Source organism: Hippopotamus amphibius, chromosome 9 (genome assembly GCF_030028045.1).
Source record: "Hippopotamus amphibius kiboko isolate mHipAmp2 chromosome 9, mHipAmp2.hap2, whole genome shotgun sequence".
NCBI lineage: Eukaryota > Metazoa > Chordata > Mammalia > Artiodactyla > Hippopotamidae > Hippopotamus > Hippopotamus amphibius.
This window is the reverse complement of record NC_080194.1, coordinates 1,815,421-1,834,677: the sequence shown is the minus strand read 5'-3', so window position 1 is coordinate 1,834,677 and position 19,257 is coordinate 1,815,421. Positions and strand designations below refer to the sequence as shown.

General features: G+C 40.7%; 2 protein-coding genes across 9 annotated transcripts in view; one reads left to right on the top strand and one right to left on the bottom strand.

The window, feature by feature from the left end:
* The window catches only part of AMBRA1 (autophagy and beclin 1 regulator 1), a 175,879-nt gene that overhangs the window by 62,908 nt on the left and 93,714 nt on the right, over window positions 1-19,257 (bottom strand). The gene's annotated exons all lie outside the window — the stretch shown is intronic.
* On the top strand, window positions 11,887-13,289 carry LOC130861783 (nucleoplasmin-3-like). The gene is made up of 2 exons (XM_057750964.1): window positions 11,887-11,930; window positions 12,458-13,289. The coding sequence occupies exons 1-2, from the start codon at window positions 11,887-11,889 to the stop codon at window positions 13,026-13,028; spliced, it is 615 nt and encodes a 204-aa protein (XP_057606947.1). The 3' UTR covers window positions 13,029-13,289.

The window sequence follows — 19,257 nt, the reverse complement described above, 5'->3', positions numbered from 1 at the left end:
TTTTTTATATTAAGACTATTTCTCGCTATTGAAGGGAGGGAGAAGGGGGACAGGCAGAAAGCAGACAAGCAGGAAGCTGGGGATACAAGGTAAAGACCATGAAATGCTTCCCCACAATCTCAAGTTTTGTCCAACAAACTATGGGTGAGACAGCGACTGGCTACAGTGAAATACTTGGGATATGGAGTCCCACTCAATTCCAAAGGTGGGCAGAGATGGCCACATTCCATTTACTTAGAATTCTTGACATAAAAGATTTCTCCCACGGAAATATATCCTGAGTCACAGTGAATCAATTTTATATCATGTAAAGCCTGAGCTACTGCACTGGTGAAACCATCCAGCAGGCAGCTATGAATGGCATATGGTCCAACAAAAGCGGAAGCTCTAAGGCCATAGGCTTCCTGGGTTCACGCTAGGAACAGTCTGTCTGCACAGATGAAGTGTACAAACAGATGCCCAGCCCCAAGCTTTACTCTTAGATGTCACCTTAAAACATCTTACCTTAAAGAAAAGAAAGGCTTATTTTTTAATGTCAGGCTAGATAAATTTCTGAGAAGGGCCTGTGGCAAAATTCTAGTTTCTGAAACAGATATTTCACAAGGGAAAGCACAAGGAATTTAAGATATGTTTTAGTCTCTTCCTTTCTGCCAGAGCTGCCATTTATATACACTCCTCAGGAAACACTGGGCCTGCTACCACTCTTCAGGGATGTCTGAAAGCCAGTGAGCATGGTGGTACACACACCTTTTAAAGACAAACTCTGTTGCTAGTCGTCATAAGGCATGCAGGTCAACCTGGGAAAGTAACATCACGAAAGAATCTTGCAGTTATCACTAAGCTATGGGCCCTTGTCCTTTAGAAAACCACCTATCTTCCTCTCCACTCTCCTCAGTCCTATCCATCTTTCGATACCAGATTGATTATTTTTAAAAGCAGAGTTTTGATTGCGTCACTCATCTGCTCAAAAAGCTCTAAGGGCTCCTCGTTGCCTAAACTGAACTAGATTCCTTGGTTTGTTATTCAAGGCCCTCAACAATCTTGTCTGCCATCGACCTTTCTGTGCTTATCTCCCACTGCTCATTATTCACGTGTCTCTGGAAATATGTTTTAAATTTATCTCCACTTTTATACTTTAGCTCATACTGTTCCTACTCTTTCCTCTCTCCTCTAACAAATGCTTCCTAAAATCCCCCAATCCCCGTCCCTGATCAAGGACTCTCTCAATTCCTTTTTCTAAGAAGTCTTTTCTGCTCTCATTACCAGACATGATCTTCTCTTTGGAAGCCCCATAGCATTTTGTTTCTCTCTCTTATTCTGTCATATTTCTTCTGCTCTATCTCTCGTCCTCCTCTCCAGGCAGGACTCTGCTATTATTCAGTCCACCAGAGGTCCAACTCAAGATCTATAAGCTAAGTATACTTGCTCTGTTCCTGCTCAACACTTTCCCTGGACCTGAATCCCCACAGTCCATTATAAATAGGTTCTTTTTTTTTTTGGCTGCATCATGCTGCTTGTGGGATCTTAATTCCCTGACCAAGGATTGAATCTGGGCCCCAGCAGTGAAAGTGCCGAGTCCTAAACACTGGACCGCCAGGGAATGCCCATAAACAGGTTCTTTTGACGGGAAGGCAACACATGAATTTCTCATTTTTATATGATATATCTTGATGCTCTGCCACAGAAAGTAGGTGAGAACTCCATATTAAACACAGAAACAAAGGGTTCCTTGAATATGTATAGCCTCTCACTACTAGATTATTAGTCCCTCAGGAGTAAGGACTATCTTAAATCCCTCTGACAGACTAAAGTACCTCTCAGTCCTTGTGCCCTAAAAAGAGCACCTTGCAAAAAAGCACACAGCTGCAACTCAATTTGTTGCCTGGGAGCCAGAGTACTTTTGGCTTTGCGAAATATCCATTCAACTAGCAAAACACCTCTAGAATTCCTAAAAGCATTTTTGTTTGATTCCTGAAACTCTAGGAAAGCACCCAACCTCTGGAAATCTACAAAATACAGTACTCAGAGCACTAAGAAACTGCTGGTTACATGAAGGCAAAACACTCCAAGAATTTACTTCCTTCCTAACTGCAGCCAACACAAAGCAGGAGTGGGCAGGTTTTTGATTGCAAGTTGGTATAAGATTAAAAAGTTTCTCCCTCTGGCCTCTGGAGGATCCAAGCTGGGAGCACACTTCCCCTTTGTCTGCCTCTGCACCGCTCTTGCCTTGAGGCCAACAGGATTAACACAGCCATTTCATGCTCTGAAAAGTCAGAAAAGGCAACATGGGAAGCTTTTCACTCGAGGAAAGGCCTAGTACTCAGAGACCGTTCTGTTTCTGTTGAAAAGATAAGCGGGGATGCTGAGGTTAAAAAGCAAAATTTCCAACAATGCTTAATGAAAGGCTTGGAGACAATGTACAGAATTAGGCAATGGATAAACTCCAAGAAGAGAGGAGCAGGTGCCAGAGCAGAAATGCAGCACAGAATCAGCACCAGACATTTCATGCATTCAAAAACTCCCATGTATTTAAAATGTCATCAGGACGCCCTATGAACACAGATTTGATGCAGCAATTAGGGGATACAGGCTTATCCCTCTTGGCACAAAATACCCACAGATAAGCTTTTAGGGTAAAAGTCAAAAGAAAGTAGAAAGAAGCTTTACCATATAAAACTGAGCAGCTGCTACACTCTCTTGCCTTAATACTTAATAGATGATTAACTACAGACCTTCTTGTGAAGAGGTAGCCTAAACTCAACTACTGTATTCAAACGCATAGAGCTCCCAGGGCCCAGGTTGGGTTTTAAACCCTGGGTCTACAGACGGTCTTCAGGAGCTCCAAGAAACCACTGAAATAGCAAATTAAATTTTGTGCGTGTGTGTGTGTCATTGTATTAAGTGGTTTTTGTTTTCTGTATTTTATGGTGCTTTGGTATTTTGGGGGCCTTGCAGACTGATGGTCTGCCCCTCCCTGGGTTAACTAATTCCTAGAGATAGCAAACAACTTGCCTACAAGCATGCCAACCAACCAATCCAGATCCCACACCCTCAACCAATATATCCTCTGCCCTAAATCACCTCAGAGCCAGGTATGGACAACTAGGGACCATCCCAGAACCTGTCAAAATGAAATGAACTAGCTAATCCTAAATTTACTCAGCACAGCTGCCCTGCCTAACCCATTCTTTCCCCTGAAATCTCCAAGGAGGGCTCTGGCTCATGCATTCCCCTCAGCTCCTTCTGCCTCCTGACTGACCCTGATACTTCCCCACATGGCCCGGCATGGTGCGGTGTGGCCCCCTAGCTCTTGGGAACTGTAAGTAACAAACTATCTTTTCAACAAACCATCTTTCTCCTCATCTGTTGGCCTTATCGTACCTGAATAAAACCAAAATCCTGGGTACAATTTAATACAATTATATACACACCTTTTTTCTGAGGGGAGAGTCCAAGCTTTTAACACACATTCTTGCAGACTTCACTGTCTTTCAGAAGATTAAAAACTAGTGACCTAAATGTTCCATGTCACTTTGGGGCTCTAGCTCAGTGGATGAGAATATATCACTGATGAAGCCTCTCTAGGGCACTTGTAAAAGTCAGGTGACCATTCTTAGCGCAAAGAGAAATAGTGGAGACTGCAAAGGGCTTTGTTTCTGTCCTTCTTGGCTCATGGCAGGGCAGAGGATTGTGAGGCAAGGGAGTATAAAGCGAGTAGGTTGATAATTCCCTGAAGTGGTGACAGTAATGATAAATTAGCATTTCTCTCAAATAATACGAAACTTCTGAAGTGCTTAAACAACCAAAAGGTTGGGGAGATTAGGGAATTGTCCATGTTATGTTCTGTATAAACAATAGGCACACTGTGCCAACCAAAGCATCACCAGGAAAGAGATAAAACCTTGGCCTTCAACCTAAGGCTGACAGAGATAGAGAGATTTTTAGACAAAAGTACGGTCTTGAGATATGCCCAGAATAAAGAGTAGTGATCTCAAACCAGAAAGCTTTTTGATGGCTGAATGAGAACTGAACATTAAACAGATATCTATCAAACAAAGCACAATAGAAGATGTATATAAAATGGTAATAAGATGTCCTTCTTGCTTGGCTGGAGCCAATAATCCAGTTGGGGAGATAAGACTTAAGTCAAAAACATTACAAACAAGAAAAAGGCAACTTAAGTGTCTAATGAATGGTCCAGACACATAGAGCCACAGCTGTTTAGGAAAGGTCACTGGGCTTGGGTAGGGGAAACCAGGAGAGCTTAGGGCAGAAACAGAAGCTAGGCCTTAAAAGGAAAGAGCAAAAGGATTTGGAAAGAAGAGAAGAATGGTTCAAGGCAGAAAGAGGCTACTACTCAAGGTGATTCAGGGTTCACAGGCTAATATCAATTCAGTGGGAAGCAAAGGCTCATATAAAGCAGAATATAAAATCAGGCTGAAAAAAAATGTTGGAAATAGAAACCCTTTGAAATTTTTTGAGTAAAGGAATTACAAAGTGGATAGTTTTTAAATTTTAGTTTTTATCAAAGTACTACATACACATAACTTTAAAAGTTAAAGAGTATTACAAGGCTAATAAAGTTAAATAGCAGCCTCCTGCCCCATCCTCTCCCTTGATTTCTGCTCTCTAGAAGCAATTACTTTTTAAATCTCTTAGCTGTTTTTCTTCTGATAATTAACTGTCATATTTCTGCTGTTACTAATTTTCCAATTTCAGCAATTATCTACTGGCTTCCTAAGATGGGAGATGATTTCTCCTGCCTTCTTTCCTCCCCCATCCTTTCAAAATAGTTATATCCCATTTTTAGGTTAAACAATGTTGATTATTTACAGTATTATAACTATATAAGTATCCACAGCATATGGGAATAGTATAATAAATTTATATTTCCTTTCACATACAATTTTGTTTCTTCTGGAGGAGAAATGTTCTTGTTATAACTTGCTAGGCGTAACCCTCTTTCCCCGATTCTCTTTTTTTATATATTTTATTTACTTATTTATTTATTGGCTGCATTGGGTCTTTGTTGCTGAGTGCGGGCTTTCTCTAGTTGTGGTAAGCAGGGGCTATTCTTTGCTGTGGTATGCAGGCTTCTCATTGCTGTGGCTTCTCTAGTTGGGGAGCACACACTCTCGGCGTGGGCTTCAGTACTTGTGGCACATGGGCTCAATAGTTGCGGCACGTGGGCTCTAGCGTGCAGGCTCAGTAGTTGTGGCACACGGGCTTAGCTGTTCTGCAGCATGTGGGATCTTCCTGCAGCAGGGCTCGAACCCGTGTCCCCTGCATTGGCAGGCGGATTCTTAACCACTGCACCACCAGGGAAGCTCCACCCCCACCCCACCCCCCATTCTCTTTTTTAAAAAATTAATTAATTTAGTTTGGCTGCACTGGGTCTTCGTTGTGGCACACAGGATCTTTAGTTGTGGCACGCGAACTCTTAGTTGTGGCATGCACACGGGATCTAGTTCCCCGATCAGGGATTGAACCCAGGCCCCCTGCATTGGGAGAGCAGAGTATTATCCACTGGACCAACAGGAAGTACCCCCCCCACCCCATTCTCTTTATATAATGAGCATATACATTTTTAAAATTCCTTTACTGTCATTTAGAGGGGATTTGAGAGAGGAGTTAAATAAACAACGTTTACATTCTATCATGTTTACCATAAGTCTCTGGTCACATTTTATGAAGAGGAACCTGGCAAGTATTTTAAAGGTGGGAAGACTAGAAACAGGGAGCCGCCAGTAAGGAAACTGCAGTGCTATGACAGTGACCAGAATCAGGGTTAGGATAGTGAGAAGAGAAAGAAGAAACAACGAGATTCCGGGAGGGATGAGTCACCTGTACATGGTAGGAAACACAATATAGGTAGCTGGGGAGAAGCAATAACCCACAAAAATGTACAGGCCTAACACCTGGGCGCTAAGAAGAATGTTGGTAAAATCAGCAACAATAGGGAGAGGGAGAAAGTTTGGCTTTCGACACATTAAATGTAAAAAGGCTGTGAGCCATTCAAAATGGAAAGAATTTAGAAAAATGTCTGAGTTATTTGCATAAAACTGATAACTGAGACAACTGCAGGAGACCAGAGTAAACAGGAGAGCTGGAGTGGAACTGGTAGATGAAGAAAAGGGAAGCCAGGAAAGGAAAGTTTTCAAAAAGGAAAGTGATCCAAGGAAGTTACTGTTGAAGAGAGGCCAGTTTTTCAAAAAGTTAAACACAGAGTTATCACACGAAGCAGCAATTCCATTCCTAGGTATATATCCAAGATAACTGAAAACATACGTCCGCACAAAAACGTGTCTATGCATGTTCACAGCACCACTATTCACAGAGTGGGAACAGTTCAAATGTCCACCAACTGACAAATGGATAAATAAAATGTGGCATATCCACATACAATGGAATATTATTTGGTCATAAAAAGAAGCGAAGTACTGACACATGCTACAACACTGAAAATACTACGCCAAGTGAAAGAAGCCAGACAAAAAAGCCACATAGTGTATGATTCCATTTATATGAAATGTCCATATTCACAGAGACAAAAAGTAGTTGCCATGGCCTGGGTGGGAAGAGAATAGGCAGTGACCGCTAATGGGTATGCAGTTCCTTTTTTGGGTGATGAAAATGTTCTGGAATTACCAGTGGCAATGATTGTACAATTCTGTGAATATGCTAAAAACCACTGAATTGTGCACTTTGAAAGGGTGAATTTTATATGTGAATTATACCTCAATTAATAAAGAGAGAAGTCCTGGAAAAGGTCATTAGTTTAAGGCATAAGTCACTGTGAAGGAACAAAAAAGATAAGAGATCATCCACTTTCTTACAGATGAAGCTGAGAGCAGGTCAGTACGGACACAGAAAAGAGGATATCTGAAAAACTGTTTACAACACTCAGCCTAACTATACATTCTTCAACTGTCTGTCCCAAGGATTTGAATAAGCTCTAAAATCACACTGGTAAGGAATGGAGGAAAGATTTTGTTAGCTCTTAATTAATTTAAAAAATAATGCATTAAGTGATAACAATGTATAAGTATAGGAACTTATCCAAACGGTAAATTTTTATCAAGTAAGTTGGACTGGGAACAGGAATTTGATCCCAAACCTGGAACAATCAGTTTACTTAGAAAAACATGATTGCTGTAGCCCCCGGGGCATAGGATGCTGAAAGGTACATAGGAAGCCCTCAGATATTTGTTGAATGAAGCAATGTGGGTTGAACAACAAATGCCATCTTCTTTGAGTGGTTCTATGCACTGCAAGAACAGTGGGTGATAAAAGGGATAAGAATCTGCACAGACTTAAAAAACAATAGAAAACATCAATGAAACGAAAAGCTGGTTCTTTGAAAAGATAAACAAAATGGATAAACCTTTAGCCAGACTCATCAAGAGAAAAACGGAGAGGCTCCAAATCAATAAAATCAGAAATGAAAAAGGAGAAGTTACAACTGACACCACAGAAATACAAAGGATCATGAGAGACTACCATAAAATGGACAACCTAGAAGAAATGGACAAATTCTTAGAAAGGTACAATCTCCCAAGACTGAACCAGGAAGAAACAGAAAATATGAACAGACAAAAGCCCAGGACCAGATGGCTTCACAGGTGAATTCTACCAAACATTTAGAGAGGAGTTAATACCTATCCTCCTGAAACTATTCCAAAAAAATGCAGAGGAACACTTCAGAACTCATTCTATGAGGTCAGCATCACCCTGATACCAAAACCAAAGATATCACAAAAAAAGAAAATTTCAGGCCAATAACACTGATGAACACAGAGGCAAAAATCTTCAAGACAAAAAATACTAGCAAACTGACTCCAACAATACATTAAAAGGATTATACATCATGATCAAGTCACATTTATTCCAGGGATGCAAGGATTTTTCAATATCTTCAAATCAATCAATGTGATACACCACATTAACAAATTGAAGAATAAAAACTGTATGATCATCTCAATAGATGCAGAAAAAGCTTTTGATAAATTCAACATCCATTTATGATAAAAACTCTTTAGAAAGTGCACACAGAGGGAACACAGCTCAACATAATAAAGGCCATACGTGCAAACCCTAGCTAACATCATACTCAACGGTGAAAAGCTGAAAGCATTTCCTCCAAGATTTCCTAATCAAGACAAGGATGTCCACTCTAGCCACTTTTATTCAACACAGTTTTAGAAGTCCTAGACACAACAATCAGAGAAGAAGAAGAAATACAAGGAATCCAAACTGGAAAAGAAGTAAAACTGTCACCGTTTACAGATGACATGATGCAATACATAGAAAATCCTAAAGATGCTACCAGAAAATTACTAGAGCTCATCAATGAATTCCGTGAAGTTGTTGGATACAAAATTCATAAATCTGTTGCATTTCTATACTGATACATTTTCTATAATGAAATATCAGAAAGAGAAGCTAAGGAAACAATCCCATTTACCATCAAAAAGAATAGAATACTTAGGAATAAACCTACCTAAGGAGGTACAAGACCTGTAGTCCAAAATCTGTGAGAAACTGATGAAAGAAATTGAAGATGAAACAAACAGATGGAAGATATACTGTCTTCTTGAACTGGAAGAATCAATATTGTTAAAATGACAATACTACCCAAGGCAATCTACAGACTCAATGCAATCCCTGTCAAGCTACCAATGGCATTTTTCACAGAACTAGAACAAAAAAATTTTTAATTTGTATGGAAACACAAAAGATCCCGAATAGCCAAAACAAGCCTGAGAAAGAAGAGCAGAGCTGGAGGAATCATGATCCCTGACTTCAGACTGTATCACAAAGGTACAGTAATCAAAACAGTGTGGTACTGGCACAAAAACAGAAATATAGATCAGTGGAAGAGGATAGAAAGCACAGAAATAAACCCACACACTTGTCAACTAATCTATGACAAAGGAGGCAAGAATATACAATGGAGAAAAGATAGTCTTTTCAATAAGTGGTGCTGGGAAACCTGGACAGCAACGTGTAAAAGAATGAAATTAGAACATTTTCTAACACCATATACAAAAATAAACTCAAAATGGATTAAAAGACCTAAATGTAAGACCAGATTCTATAAAATTCCTAGAAAAAAACATAGGAAATACATTATTTGAACTAAATAACAGTAATTTTTTTTTTGATCTGTCTCCTAGAGTAAAGGAAATAAAAACAAAAATAAACAAATGGGACCTAATTAAGTGTAAAAGCTTTTGCACAGCAAAGGAAACCATAAGCAAAATGAAAAGACAACCTATAAACTGGGAGAAAATATTTGCAAATGATGCTTCTTACAAGGGATTGATTTCTAAAATATACAAACAGCTCATACAGCTTAATTTTAAAAAAATCAAAAAATGGGCAGAAAACCTAAATAGATATTTCTCCATATCAGACATACAGATGGCTAACAGGCATATGAAAATATGCTCAATATTGCTAATTATTAGAGAAATACAAATCAAAACTATCAATACAACAAGGTATCACTTCACACCAATAGGAATGACCATCATTAAGGAAGCACTGTTGGTGGGCAAGTAAATTGGTGCAGCCACTATGGAGAACAGTATGGAGGTTCCTTGAAAAACCAAAAAATCGAGGGACTTCCCTGGTGGTGCAGTGGTTAAGAATCCGCCTGCCAATGCAGGGGACACAGGTTCGAGCCCTGGTCTGGGAAGATCCCACATGCCTCGGAGCAACTAAGCCCGTGCGCCATAACTACTGAGCCTGTTCTCTAGAGCCTGTAAGCCACAACTACTGAAGCCCACGTGCCTAGAAGCCCGTGCTCCACAACAAGAGAGGCCACCACAATGAGAAGCCTGCGCGCCACAATGAAGAGTAGCCCTCACTTGCCACAACTAGAGAAAGCCTGCATGTAGCAACGAAGACCCAACGCAGTCAATAAATAAATAAATAAATATTTAAAAAAAGAAAGAAAAGGGAAAAAAAAGTAAAAACAAAAAAGAATAACCAACCTAAAAATCAAATTACCATATGATCCTGCAACCCCACTCCTGGGCATATATCTGGAGAAAACTAATGTGAAAAGATACATGCATCCCAATGTTCACAGCAGCATTATTTACAATAGCCAAGGGATTTCCCTGTGGTCCAGTGGGTAAGACTGCGCTCCCAGTGCAGGGGTCCTGGGTTCAATCCTTAGTCAGGGAACTAGATCCTGTATGTATGCTGCAACTAATAAGTCTGCATGCTGCAACTAAGAGTCCGCATGCCACAACGAAGATCCGGCACAGCCAAAATAAATAAATAAATATTAAAACAACAACCACCACCACAAAGTACAATAGCCAAGACATAGAAGCAACCTAAATGTCCATCAAAATGAAAGAATGGATAAAGAAGACAAGGTATATATATAAAATGGAATATTACTCAGCCATAAAAAAGAATGAAATAATGCCATTTGCAGCAACATGGATGAACTTAGAGATTGTCATACTGAATGAAGCAAGAGAAAGACATGTCATTTAATATCACATATGTGGAATCTAAAAAAATGATACAAATGAACTGATTTACAAAACAGAGATAGACTCACAGACATAAAGGGCAAACCTGTGGTTACCAAGGGGGATAGCGGGGGCGGGGAGTGGGGTGGGTAAACTGGGAGTTTGGGATTGGCATAGGCACACTACTGTATATAAAGTGGATGGGCGGTGGGCACCTACTGAATGGCACAGGGAACTATATTCAATATCTTGTAATAGCCTATAATGGAAGAGAATCTGAAGAAGGATACATATATATATTTAAATTTATTTATAACTTAATTTTCTGTACACCTGAGACTAACATGACATTGTAAATTAACTATACTTCAATTTTAAAAAATGGTTAAAAACAAAAAAGTAATAAGACTGTGCAGTAAGCAGTGTGTGCTGGTAGTTATTAAAAAAAAAAAAAAAAAAAAGAGGCCCAGCTATCACTCTTAAGGAAAAGGAAGATGTAATCAAATGTTAGATTTGGTTGGTTTAGACTTTACACTTATATACATATAACTCTAATATTTTAATTGAAATTGCCTCAGGTAAAATGTGTTGTATGTTCAACTCTCTAGCTTTTATAACCCTTCCTCCTCCAAATGAAAATGTTTTTGAACCCACACCCTCGGCAGTGAAAGTGCGGAGTCCTAACCATTGTACCACCAGGGAATTCCCTGAAACTACTGTTTTTATAACAGAATTTGTTTTATTACACTGAATGTCTTAGGAACATAACCTTTGCATTACAGCAAAATAGGCTATAACAGAAGCACTGGGCACTAGAAATATGAAAAAAGACACGGTTCTTGACTTCAGGGAAATAATGATTTAGTGAGAGACAGAAAATATGTATACAAATATGAGAATACAAGGAAAAATACTGTAAAACTGTAAATACATTATACACCCTAGGTACAATTTGAATATGAGTTACCTTGAGAGTAGAATAAATCTAGGAATAAGACATAGCAGTAGTATATATTTCATTGTCTTAAAGCTATAATCACCTAAGATCCATACCTTACATTCTGGTATAACTGAGCACTGTGGTTTATGTTCATTTTTCAAAAACATGTAGCAAGATACTTCATGTACTATAACTGCTATCATTTTCTAAATATTTATCTTGTGTCAAGGGACATAATAAGTTCTTGTTCAACAAATGTTCCCATTCAATCTTCACAATTACCCTACAGGAAGTCTGTTTATTCATTAGACAAATATTTAGTGAGTTCCTACTACAAGCCAGACAGTGAACAAAACAGACAAAAATTCCTGCCTTCATGAGAATTACATTCTGGGAGGAGGAAGAGATATATAACCAAGACATGAGTTCACACAGCATGTTATATTAAGTGTCATGGAGAAATATAAAACAAAGAAGAGGAATGGGAAGTACAAAGGGTGATGGGTTGGCAATTTTAAATAGGGTAGGCACTGGAAGGCTCTACAGAACCCCTCTTTACAGATGAGGAAACTGAGGCTCAGATAAGTTAAACAACTTTCCCTTGGCCACCCAGTTAGTAAGAGGTGAGATGAAATCTGAATTCAGCTGTCCTTAGTATTAAGCTATATGGCCTCTCCCCAAGGCAAAAATAAATTCAGTTATGCAGGTTTGCTTTATCAGATTATTTCTTTTACATTATGTTGGCATTTTTAACCTCCCAAAGGGGTTAAGAAATAACTTTCTATTTTCAGGAGTTGATGTCTTATTTCATATCCATACTAACTTTCATAAAGGAGTAAGGAATGGCCTGAGATCTCTGGTTGACATTATATTCTTGGGAAAGCTGAGAAGAGATCAAAATAATAATTACTCAAGGAGAGTTAAAGGACACTTTACAAACTACATTCAGCCTATGAGAAGATTATGCACAAACCCTAGACAAGTCCTGCTTCCTCTTACTGCTGCTGTGACCACCTCTATTTAGTTCATCAAGAAGTATTTATTTGGCAGACGGCCCTTGCAGCACGGCTGCCGGCGCTGCTGCCGCCTTGGCGTTTTTGAGTCAGGAGAGCCGAGCCCGGGCCGGGGGGGTCGGCGGTCTGCGAGTCCCGGCCCCGGTCACTATGGACAGCTTTTTCTTCGGATGTGAGCTCTCAGGTCACACCCGGTCTTTCACCTTCAAGGTAGAGGAAGAGGATGATGCGGAGCACGTGCTGGCTTTGACCACGCTCTGCCTCACCGAGGGAGCCAAAGATGAGTGCAATGTGGTAGAAGTCGTGGCCCGGAACCATGACCACCAGGAGATTGCAGTCCCTGTGGCCAACCTCAAGTTGTCCTGCCAACCCATGCTCAGCTTGGATGACTTCCAGCTCCAACCACCGGTAACCTTCCACCTGAAGTCAGGTTCTGGCCCTGTGCGGATCACTGGGCGGCACCAGATTGTTACTATAAGCAATGATGTTTCCGAGGAAGAGAGTGAAGAAGAGGGGAGTGAGGAAGAGGAAGCTGAGTTGTGCCCCATTCTGCCTGCCAAGAAGCAGGGGGGCAGGCTCTAACCCTCCCTGGTCAACTAGCTGCCTGCCACATGTACCATGCACCAGGTTCCCGTACAGGTTTCAAGAATTTTGTGTCTTCTCCATTGAAGAGGATGGATAGCAGTGGGGTGGAGTGGGTGGGGTCTTGGTCTGGTGCTAGGAGAGAGAGGGTCCCATTCTCCATGGGGCCCTGGTGTTCTAATCCTGTACCACACGCAAGAGTTTCCCTTTTCTCCAGGAGTGGGAGGAACTCTGAACTTCTATCCTGACCCTCTCTCCCCACTTGCCTATGAGGTTTGGAGGTCAGCATCTGAAGCTCAGGACTACACATTTTTAACATTTTTTTACATTTTTGGATAAAAGTTGAAATAAAATAGTGTGGAGTTTAAAAAAAAAAAAGTATTTATTTTATGCCCCAAGGGTGCCTAGCACAACTCAGTTGCTTCAGCAACTCCCTTTATTAAGCTGAGATGGATCCTTTTCAGCCACCTGAGCCTCTCTCTTAGCATCAAGGTGTTCCTGTCACTGGAATATCTAAAGTTGGCAGTCTCGGCTTGTCCCAAGTAGTTCAGGTACTGCAAATAACCTGGGTGCTAAGGCAAACATCTACTTTTATTCCTTTTAACTTCATATAATATATTTTTCAAAGAAGTTCAAGTGTTTTATCATTTTTTTCCACTTAATCCCTGAAAGGAACATGAAGGTAAGCACCACATCCTCACCTGTCAAGTGGACAAAGAGACAAAATGACTCACTCAAAATACATTGTGAATTATTGAAGGAGCCAGAATGACAGTAACCCGGCTGTCAATGTCTAGTTCAGCTTCTAACACACGAGATCAGAAGTTCTCAGTGTTTTTGTGTTCAAAATGTACAATTTGGGTACTAGGTGTTTTGGCAGTACTTTTGAAGGGATTAAAAGACTCAGCGCAATAGTAAAGTCGACAATAATAAAAATGCCAGCACTGTTTTAATAAGACAATGTCTCACCGTGCCCATCTGATGGCCTTTGGTATCACGTCAATGAGCAGAACAGTTTTCCCTGCCCTGGCTGCCTGCACACCAAGCTAACTTCTCACATGCTCCAGGAAACAGAGCTCTGTCTTTGGCACCAGGCTCTTACCTCTTACTTCTACCAACTGGTATCCTACTCTAGAACACATGTGTGACTGCCTCAGGCCCAAAGTCAACCTCACAGTGCAATAACAATTTTATTTAGCAAAACTGCATTTTACACACCAGACAAAACTTGGTGGCATACCAGTGTGCTAAGTTGTACAAGAAAAGCCAGCCTCCCTTTAGGAAAGCAAAGCTGCCTCCTCGACGAAGAGGTCAACTTGAATTTAGTGGTTAATTAATACTTTAAAACATCACCAGGAAATAAGCAATTAACAATCAGTGCCAAAGGCACTCATTAAAGACTACATCCTCCTGTATCACATCAGAATGACAGCCTCTCTCTGATAGGCAGAGAAACAACTGACCTCATCTAAGGAAGCTAAGCTGGAAAGACACTGTACCTCTCAAAAAAAGCTTGTTGAAGAAAAGAAGGCTGTTTAAGTCTGGTTTGAGTGGTAGGAACCTTAGGTGTGGTTAAGAGACACAAGGAAAACTAGAGAAGTGATAACGTGCATTTTTGCAACACTTTTCTCTGATAGGCTAAGTATTCTACTGATTTCTTTGGGTAAAGCCTTGCTATAGATCAAAGTTAATTACTTTCCTGTTACCTGTGGGGGGACAGGACAGACTGATGTGACAGACTGATGTAATGATCGGGAGCGAGGAATCATAAAATCTAGGACTTCTGGATATAGTAATTCAGAGCACTTTTGAAAAGGTATGAAAATAATAATTGAACCTGAAAGTTAATTTATTTTTTTCTGTTAAAAATTCCCAACACTTAGTGTAGGGTCTAGCAAATTGCAGCATTCAAGAAGTATATTCCACTCGGGACTTCCTGGGCAGTCCAGTGCTTGAGACTCTGCGCTTCCCCTGTAGGGGGCATGGATTCGATCCTTGGTCGGGGAAATAAGGTTCCACCTGCCTTGTGGCATGGTCAAAAAAAAAAAAAAAAAAAAAAAGAAGAAGTATATTCCACTGAACTTATTACACACAAACTTAAAAACAGGACTATATTGTCTGTCTGAATAGCAATGAGATCAGCAGTAAAAGCAGTCAGTTCTGGTATTTTTCCTGGTTGATTATTTTCACAATGCAGTCAGTAAGTATTAGAACCACTAGGGGAAAAACGTTTCCAATGAATAAGGGAATAAATGAACCAATAACTGTTCTGAGGTATAAGATCGATATGAACAGAACAGATCCATCCACATGCTTCTCAAATACAAAGAGAGACCCTAATTTCTACCCTAGATTCCACTCTCTGTTTCTAATGTAGCTATTCTATTGGACAGAAGGGGGAAAAACCAACAAAGGGCTAGTACTCATTCTAGATTCTCCCCTATGCCTCGCAGATAAAATTAGGCTCGAGGAGAGAAATACGGTTCTGGTTCATCGAGGACATCTAATTCCTACCTACCTACCTCTAAGAAGACGCTGGACACGTCTTTAGAGCAAGAAAGATGAGGGGAAAAAGCTAACGTCAAGAAAGTCAGAAAAGAAGCAACACAGAGTATAGCTGAGAAATGGAAATTCTAAGGCTCTGCCTGAGAAGGTCCACAGACATCTACAGGACGAGGATGAGCACACGACATTCCCACAGGATCACCTGAGCACCTGGAGGAGGGGAAGGGGAGAAAGCAAGCGGCAGGGACCGAATACATTTTTAAATGGAAAAAAAAAGTCTTATAAACAGCAAACATTTTAAATAAATAATGAAGCATTTCAGGTCCTTCTGAAAGTGAAACAGCAACCCAACTAACTTTAAATCCTAGTCAACTTAACTGGCAGGCAGCCTCCAAGGCCCAGTAATTTGGAATACAAAAGCTTAATTTTGATTAGAAGAATTCAAACCTCTGGCATCTCACAAGAAAGCACTTATGGGTGACCCCTTGGTAGTTCCTAATGTTCAACATTTATGAGCATCAAAGCCAAAGGAGAACATAAATGAACTATTCAAGTTTAATGTCCAGGTCCTCGGCTGAAAAAGAAATGGGGAGGCATGCGCTTCTCTGGGAAGCAGACTGGACATTAATCTCGCCCGTCTCAGTTTGCAATATTCTTCGATTGAGGCTATTCATGCACACACACATCCCCTCCTGTCACGGACTGCCCAATAAAGACACACAAAAGAATGATATAAGAGCGGCTCTGAGAATAATTCAATTTGTCAAAATGAGGTCTAAGAACCCCAAATTCCAACATTTTCCTCTAGAGACAGGGCCCTGAGGCCACTTCAAGTTTGATAGTTTGTTTCAGTTATACTCCTCACACAAAAGTTATGAGTCATGTAAAATTGTAAAATGTGAAATAGTCAAGTTGTAACCAACAGTGCTTAGCTCTTGCTATAAGAATCCCATAATTTTTTGCCATATCCTTTTCACTCTTATTTTAAGGTCTCAGATCTGGAGAGAGGTAGAAGAGGGAAGTCTAGCATTTAAAATGAGGAGGGCAAAGAAAGTAGGTATTTTTGTTTTATATTGTATCGTATTGCATTGTATTGTTTGTTTGTTTGTTTACCATGCCGCGTGGCTTGTGGGATCCCAGTTCCCTGACCAGGGACAGAACCCAGGCCCTTGGTAGTGAAAGGGCAGACTCCTAACCACTGGACCCCCAGGGAATTCCCAGCAGGTATCTTTATTTATTTATTTATTTATTTATTTATTTTTTTGGGCACACGGGCTTAGTGGCATGTGGGATCTTCCTGGAGCAGGGATCGAACCCATGTCCTCTGCATTGGCAGGCGGATTCTTAACCACTGCGCCACCTAGGAAGCCCAGCAGATATCTTTAAATAAAGGAGATCCCCAGATACCAAGACAAAGATTATTTTTTTCAGGATTTCTAAACTCTAATAATTTTTTTTCAGGTGTCAGAAAAGAGCACTGTCTCTCTCTGTAGTACATTAGCTTTTCAGAAAAAAGTCTCTCTCCCACATACGAGACACACTAATAACATAAAGGAAAAGGTAGGCAACTTCACTTCGTGCCTGAAAATGAAGACTAACAGTAACTCCACGCTAACCAAAACTAAAACACGGTGTACCTGGAAATAATGGTAGAATGGGACAAAAAGTAAACATGAAGCTGAGCGACATAAACCACCAGCCAGTCTTTCCTTCATCACTGTAACCTCCAAATTCTATGGACAATTCCTCTGGTACTTCCACCCAGTGGCAGCTTGAGAAAGTGTATAAATGAGTCTTAGGGTTGGCAATTCAATAGGTGGCATGGGGAAAGGTTAGGTCTTGAAGCTGCCAGCAGAGCAAGCTCACTGTTTTCACTTAGTATTATTTTTAAGGGTGGCTTGGATTGTACAATGGTGGCAGAGAGGTAGCTAAGGACTCCCAAGCTAACCCTTAGTGCTGGCTGCTTCTATCCCACAGGACCTTAAAATCCTTCCTCAGTAAGACAAAGATTGGAATAGCTGGAAACTTCTTTAGAGCAGGTGTTCTTTACCTGTCCCTGTAGTCTCTCTACCTGGAACAAGGGAGTGGAGAAACTGGGCATTCGAAACGACTTATTTCAAGCTTTGCATTGATATGTTCAGTTTTAATTAGTTTACCTAATAAGCAATATAACATTTTACCACTTTTCCCCAGTCACCTCATTTCAGCAGAATCAATGAAAATATTTAGATCAAGAAACACTTTGTGACTTCCATAAGCTCTCAGTTAGGTCTTACATTAGCTGTATTCGTTTTGCCTTAAAGAACATCAAGTTCAAATTTGGGAACCCATGATAGATAAAGGTAAAGACAGGAGGGGAAGGGGACCCAAGGAGCAAAGGCAGAAGAAAGGAAGGACACTGGCTGAATCCCATCACTACACACTCTAACCTTTTATCAAGGAAATAAGAGAGAAGCTCTAGTTTTATTTGGGGAGAGTCTCTGCCTCTTTAAACAATCTGTACATTTCCATTCTCAGCACTATTCTTCCTTCCCAAGACATACCACTGCTCCATTTCCCCTGAGGAGTGGAATCTACTGTTCGCCATCCCAGGCTAAGCTACTTCTCTTCACTTTCTAGTAGCAAATGTGCCCCCGCCCCCCGCCGCCCCCCACACATACACATTCCAAGCTGTGGCAGCAGCTCCCTTTCTGCCTTACAGTCATTGCATGAATCTTGCCTCAGCTTTGAGGCAGAGCAAAGAGATGTTCCGTAAGCATACTAAACCACTGGGTGCTCTGCTGAGGTGCATGAAGCTCTTCTGAAAGCCAGCTTATACCTCCAATGATAAGTACACGTCTTTCTTGCACACAGGCCATCCTATTTTGAGCCCAACGGCCCAGTGCAAAATTTAGAGCTCACCAACAGCAGAGCTTGCATCCCACCAATCATGGAGATGGCTCTGAACATCAAGGAAGACTAGGGAATATGAAATTTGTCTCTATATGCCCTGAGGCTCAATCCAGGCGTTCACATTTGGAACCCGTAAAATAGTCTTTAACCAATCTCATCAATAAGGTCAAGCAAAAGCTAACTCCTGCATTTGAGAAGAACTGAATTCTAGCTTCTCCCACCACTGCTTTAAGAACACACAATGTGCCACAGTGACTGGGCACACAAAGAGAAAGATCCCTCGCCTTAAGAACTTCCCTCCAATTTGCTTCTGTTAAAGGAGCTGGGAGTTATAAATGACGCCACAGGTACAGGTTCACTTACAGCCAATTTGGTAAGTGCTCACACAGTTAATTCTGTCAGTCTTACTCCTACACAGAAATACATGTGGCCCCAAGGGGCCCAACCACCCACAGAGCTCTTTTGCACATCTTTTTACCCTCCAGCACACAGGAATAGGAGGGCTACACTCCAGAAAACAGAGACAGAGAAAAGGTAGTTTCTCTGAAACACTATGTCTAGAAACCCAGCATCTAGCTTCCCATTTGGATGTAATTTCTAAATTCATGTCTCTCTGAATAAACCGAATAATGATATAAACTAAGATGTTTCTCTGGAATTCAAAATCTATACACCTGTATCCCTTGGTATACTGAAACTTCCCTCTCATGTATATTAAGGGCACTTTAAAAACCAGTTTGTTTACAATGAGTTACCAGGCTACCTCAGATCTTAAACCTCTACTTTGTTGAGGGAAAATGCTACAGTAATGGCCCCTAGTGATTCAAGCCCG